This window comes from Garra rufa, chromosome 1, assembly GCF_049309525.1.
Source record: "Garra rufa chromosome 1, GarRuf1.0, whole genome shotgun sequence".
NCBI lineage: Eukaryota > Metazoa > Chordata > Actinopteri > Cypriniformes > Cyprinidae > Garra > Garra rufa.
The window spans coordinates 70,523,069-70,529,929 of NC_133361.1; the positions used below are offsets into that span (position 1 = coordinate 70,523,069).

Sequence of the window (6,861 nt, forward strand, 5' to 3'; positions counted from 1 at the left end):
TGTTAATCTTATGAATACTCTCTTTACTAGGTTATGGGGTATTTGCCACCAAGAACATTGAGCCAGGAGAATTCCTGTTGGAGTTTGCTGGAAAACATATCACTGGATCTAAAGGAGAGGCTCTTTTCAAAGAGTACTCAGCTGAAGATGCAGTATTTTTGTATTTCTACTCCTTACAGGGACAGTCTTACTGGTAAGACATTAATGAACTAATTAATGAGATAATTAAAGATAATTACACATTTTAATAATTCAACATTGTTTCTAAAAACATTTCACCACACAGTGTTGATGGCAGCAAGGATACAGACAGACTTGGAAGATTTATAAATGATGATCACATAAAGCCAAATAGCAAAATTAAAATAGTAAGTCTATATATAAGTATTTTCTTATACTTTTCCTTGTTTTCTTTCATACAATCCCATCTCAAATGTAACATGATTTTTACATGATTACAAAATATGTAACTTGTAAGTGTTTATTTGATTTTTTTTTTTTTTACCAATAGGTAATGGATGAAGAGGAAAGACCACATCTGTGTGCATTTGCCATAACAAAATTAAATGCAGGACAAGAAATTATGTATGACTACGGAGATCCTGACTGCCCACGGAGACATGTATGTACAACGTCTTCTAATATTATAATTATCTTATCCTCTGCAATACTGCTGTGCAAATTGTATTTATTTTTTTGAACAGAAAATAGTGAGGAACTAACACAATACAATTGTTACAGTATTTGTTCATATTTTTATGTTAATTTATAATCCATAAGTATGATAACAAATTATTATTTAGTTACTAAGACAAATACATGCTGTTGAAGTAGTTAATTGTTAGTCTGTTAACTAATTACTGTAACCATGATAAATGCATTGACACTCAAAATATCAATGCTTTTAATAGATTGTTTCCCTGAAAACCTCCTCATGCGGAGAGAAAAGTGAAAATAAGGTAAATATATATATATAGAGATGTCTGTTTCATTAATTGATTTGTCTAAGGAATACACTGTATGGTCATTTTACAGTTAAATATTATATTAAATTATTTTCCCATTATGCTTTTATGCATTTTACAGGAATCACGATGGATGGGATCATTTGAAAACCTGGACTCAAAGCCTGGCGTGATTCAAATTGATGACCTTTTCATCAACACAGACATGAAGATTGCAAATGGATGCAATGCTGCAGAGATATTCACAGGACTCTTTTGCAAAAAAAAAGTTGCAGTGAAACGAGTGGCAAAACATGTTGCCAAAACTGAAATAGAAATGGCTAATTTCCTTTGTTCAAATATTTTACAAGCAAAACATCTTTTACAACCTATTAAAGTGTTGGAAGACTCTTACTTTGCCTATTTTGTCTCCCCTCTTTGTGAATACAGTTTGATGGAACTGATTGAAAACAAGGATTTTCCTGAAAGAAAATGCTTGACAGACAGCCGAAGACTAGAGATATGCCAGCAATTGCTCAAAGGACTTCAGGAACTGCATTCATGTGGGATTTTGCACAGAGATCTGAAGCCGGAAAACATTTTATTTGGTAAGAGCAGTCTGTGTCACAGCGGTGATTATCCTATAATATAGATTTATAAGCAGATATTTGCATTTAAAATACGTGAGCATATGAGGATGTGGGTTTTTATGAAAATTTGTACCTTTCTACAGATATCTCCAATAAACTATACATCGCAGACTTTGGAGCAAGCAGGAAACTGGATCTGGCCCAAGCCACATTGCACTCTCAAATGGCTGGATCATTTTCTTGGTCAAGTTATGAAGATGTTGGAGGCATGCAATGCAAGTACAAGAAAGAATCTGATATCCAGGTAAGTCAGGTTTAAAAAAAAAAGTTAAAACCTATTAACCTGGATGAGGATGATATCCCATCAAGGTGTTCTTTATTTAAACTAGTTCAAAGTTTAAACCAGTGTGCAATTGTGCAGTGAAAAGGCAAAATTAAATTTATAACAAAACAATAGACCTAATGGATAAATAGCATTTAAGAGTCTTATTTAAAGGAGCTGTGTTTAATTTTTAGGAGGATCCATTGACAGAAATGCTATATTATATACAAAACTATGTCTTCAGTGGTGTTTAAAGACGTAGGTAATTATTTGTTATATTTCCTTAGAATAAGCTGTTTATGTCTCCACACCACAGACACACACACATGGAATTCACAATGTTCCACCACCATGTTTTGTGTAGATAACTGAGAGACTGGTTGTAATTCTTAGTCACCGCTGGAAATACCAGACGGCTCCTTTAAGTAAAATAGTTTTATTAAATTAAATGTTATAGTATTATTGGCAATTGGCAACCTCATGAACTATATTTGTTTGATTTGGGAAATTGGGATCCTTTGGTTTGGGTGAGAATTCAGCCTGGGACCACTGTGATTTCTCAAAAGAAAATATATAATTTAGCCAAAAAATTCACACACTATGTTCAACGTCCTTCATGTCGACATTTAAAGCAAGTGTTATATAACCACAAAAGGAATTCACTGAATTATGTTTTATTCATTCTGTACATTTTTATTAGGTGGTCATTACTGGGCAGTGTTTGAAATGAGATTTCTGTATTGTAGGTAGCAGGATGCTTGGTGCATTACATCCTGACAGATGGGCAACACCCATTTCAGACATGTTTACCCTACTCCAAGGATCCAGTTGGGCTATCCCAAAATGTCAGAATGGGTAACTTTACTCTTCAATGTGAAGAAAAATGGTCAAGACAAACACAAGTTATACGCAGAATGCTGTCTAAATCGATTCAAGAACGTCCCTCCATTGAGGAATGCCTGGAGTCTACTACATGTATGTGCAAAAACTTTCCTTTTCTCTTCACATCGTTGATAAAAGGTATTGTATGTTGTATAAGAATGTAAGTATTTAAAGTATTCGATGTCATATACAGGTTTTACACACCAGTCTGGAACCAAAGACAACGGCAGCAAAAACAATGAGATTGAAGTAAGTACTTGGATATTTATTTAGGCAGTTTAATTATAGTTTTATGGGCATTTGAAGTCTTAAAAAGACTGGTATGAGATAAACAGCAGGCTTCTAGAGTGGTGTAAAAAAATCAGATATTTGTTACATGGATTAACAGACTGTTATTGTTTTACAGGTCAGATCCCATACATCTAATCCCCAACAATCAGAGGAAATAGACATCCTGGGGAGAACTGACAAAGAGAAGCCAGAGGGTGTTTGCAGTGACAACATGGATTCATCTTCTAATTTTGAAGAGGAATTATCGCAGTGTAAAATGGTAATAAGAGGTGTAATTATATGTATGGGAGATGAGTACTGCATAAACTATTATTATATTAGAAACAGTTTAATTTATAAAGTTGTTATTGTCGCATTCTCATTTAAGTTGTGTTTCTGTAATGCAGAACAACACTGAACACCAGTTTACACTGGAAATGTCAGAAGAAAAAATGTCAGAAGAAGAAGTGTCAGAAGAAGAAATGCCAGAAGTGCCAGAAGAAGAAATTTCAGAAGAAGTGCCAGAAGAAGAAATCTCAGAAGAAGTGTCAGAGGAAGACATTTCTGAAGAAGTGTCAGAAGAAGACATTTCAGAACAAGAAGTGTCAGAAGAAGTGCCAGAAGAAGTGTCAAAAGAAGAAATTTCAGAAGAAGTGCCAGAAGAAGACACTTCAGAAGAAGTGCCAGAAGAAGAAGTGTCAAAAGAAGAAATTTCAGAAGAAGAAGTGTCAGATGAAGACATTTCAGAAGAAGTGTCAAAACAAGAAATTTCAGAAGAAGTGTCAGAGGAAGACATTTCAGAAGAAGACATTTCAGAAGAAGAAGTGTCAGAGGAAGACATTTCAGAAGAAGAAGTGTCAAAAGAAGATTTGTATGAAGCTCAAGCTAAAGGACAAGTAGCAGAAGTTATCCAAGGAAAATCACTTTGGAGGAAAATGGTTGAAGATTCTGGCTGTAGCTCTGTCCAACAAAATATCCCAGTGAAGACATCCTCAAACACTGCACATCAACGTATCTATGACAAAAAGAATTACTGTCTTTACTGTGAGAAGGCCTATGTAAAAATTGCAAGACATCTTACACAGAGACATTCTGGAAAAGTTGAAGTTGCAAAGGCACTGGCACAAAGGAAAGGCTCAGCGATGCGAAATCTTTTGTTAAGCAAGATCAGAAACATGGGAAACTACCACCATAACATTTCAGTCCTATCCACTGGGAAAGGGGTAATTGTACCAAAAAGGCAAGCAACGTATCATTCAACATCACATGACTATCTGCCGTGCAAGTTTTGCTACGCTATGTATGTCAAAACAGACCTTTGGAGACATCACAAACGTTGCAAGTTACAAGTTAAAGACTGTATGCCAGTAAATCGAAAAGTTCAAGCAAGTTGTTCCCTGTTGTTACCCATGGACTGTACAGTTTCCAGTGGATTAAAAAAAATGATTGAAGACATGACATATGATGCTGTAACTCAAGTGGTGAAATCTGACCAGCTGATTCTCTCACTTGGTGAAAGGATGTTCCTCAGAAATGGAGAAGTTCCACGGTACCGGGCAGACATTAGAAATAAGATGAGAGAACTTGCCAGACTTCTTATGACGGCAAGAAAAATTGACAAAGGCATTGTTACTTTAAAAGACTTGATAAATCCAGGAAAGTTTAACACAGTACTGGAGGCAGTAAAACTCATGACTGGATTTGATAGGTCGACGAACCGTTTCTCTGTTCCATCAACAGCCCTAAAACTGCGACACTCCCTTGTGAAGGTGTCACATATTTTGCAGGGAGAAGCTTTACGTCAAGAGGACGATGCCTTAAAGAGCCGAGCTGAGCACTTCAGTAAGTTAATTGAACTGGAATGGACAATCCATGTTTCATCAAATGCATTGAAAACATTATATCAAAAAAAGTGGAACAGCCCACAAATGCTGCCTTTAGCAGAAGACATTAAAAAGCTCCAGGATCACCTTAAGTGTCTTGAGGAGACAAACAAAGAAGCACTCACTGACCACCCATCACAAAGATCATGGAGTGATCTCTCCCAGGTGACTTTAACACAGCTGATATTATTCAATCGTCGACGTGAAGGTGAGGTTTCCAGGATGGAAATCCAAACCTACCTGCAGAGAAACAACTACCAGATGCAGGATGAAATTTTGGAGAGCCTGTCAGCATTTGAGAAAAAACTATGTGAGAACCTAACCAGAGTAGAGGTACGGGGAAAAAGAGGACGTAAAGTGCCAATACTATTGCCAGCAAATGTGAAGGAATCTGTGGACCTTTTAATTAAAACTAGGGAACATGTTGGGATTTCCTCTAGCAATCCCTACATATTTGCCCGTCCATTTTATGGATCACAGGAAAGCATCCGTGGTTGTGACTGCCTAAAACGCTATGCAGAAAGCTGCGGGGCTAAAAATTCTGAAAACATTACATCCACAAAGTTGCGAAAACATGTAGCCACAGTTTCTCAGCTACTAAATTTACAAACCCATGACCTAGACCAACTAGCAACTTTCATGGGACATGACATTGAGGTCCACAGAGAATTTTACAGACTGCCAGAAGAAACTTTGCAAATGGCAAAAGTTGGCAGAATTCTTTTTGCACTGCAAAGTGGAATAGGCCAATTTAAAGGAAAATCCCTAGAAGACATAACACCAAACATCAACTGTAAGTCAATTATTTGTATGTACCTGTCTTTTTAAACAATTCAAAGTGTCAATGATTTGTAAAAATATACTGTCAGTTTTAAAAATGTGTTTGATTGTTTTGTTACAGTTGAAGAGGGCACCAGTGATTCCGAATCGGAGGATGCTGAATCTAAAAAAAGGAGGGCAAAGGATAATTATCTCGAAAAAGGGACTGCCACTTCAAGAAAGACTGTATCAGGGGAAGCATCTGCATACTTGAGGAAACCACCACTGCCACTAAATCGAAAGGGTATATTATTCAACTAATAATAATGAATATCATCCACATTTATCATGTAATTACTGTCCTTTTTACTTTTGAAATATGTAAATTATTTATTATTAATAATTTGTCCACTTAATCTTATTTATTTTAATAGGAAAATCCAGAAAAGCCTGGACAGAAGTGGAGAGTAAAATGATTGAACACCACTTCAAAAACTTCCTAAAGAAGATGAAAGTCCCTGGAAAAAATGACTGTGAAAGATTCCTAAATGAAAACCAATCTCTAAAGAATAACGAAAGAGACTGGATAGCAGTGAAGTACTTTGTGCACAACAGAATAATTACCATGAAGAGAAATTTGTGTCAAAAGTATACTACCTAGAAATATTGGGAGCTTGCGCTATGGGTTGTCAATGTAAAATGTTACAATACTGGGAGCTTAGGCTATGGGGTATCAGTGTTGTGACACGAAAACATGTCATTGCATTGGTAGTTCATATAAACGGAGCGTCAGTGTGTCATTGCATTGGTAGTTCATATAAATGGAGCATCAGGGTGTCATTGCATTGGTAGTTCATATAAATGGAGCGTCAGTGTGTCATTGCATTGGTAGTTCATATAAATGGAGCGTCAGGGTGTCATTGAATTGGTAGTTCATATAAATGGAGCGTCAGGGTGTCATTGCATTGGTAGTTCATATAAATGGAGCGTCAGTGTGTCATTGCATTGGTAGTTCATATAAATGGAGTGTCAGTGTGTCATTGCATTGGTAGTTCATATAAATGGAGCGTCAGGGTGTCATTGCATTGGTAGTTCATATAAATGGAGCGTCAGGGTGTCATTGAATTGGTAGTTCATATAAATGGAGCGTCAGGGTGTCATTGCATTGGTAGTTCATATAAATGGAGCGTCAGTGTGTCATTGCATTGGTA

At 36.3% G+C, this 6,861-nt stretch overlaps 1 protein-coding gene across 1 annotated transcript; it reads left to right on the plus strand.

Annotated features, from left to right (window-relative positions):
* The first annotated feature begins 3,439 nt into the window (after nt 1-3,439).
* On the plus strand, nt 3,440-6,468 carry LOC141338772 (uncharacterized). Its single transcript, XM_073844394.1, has 3 exons — nt 3,440-5,684; nt 5,793-5,954; nt 6,085-6,468. Exons 1-3 carry the CDS (start codon nt 3,446-3,448, stop codon nt 6,309-6,311), a joined length of 2,628 nt encoding a protein of 875 aa, XP_073700495.1. The 5' UTR covers nt 3,440-3,445; the 3' UTR covers nt 6,312-6,468.
* Nucleotides 6,469-6,861: the final 393 nt, after the last annotated feature.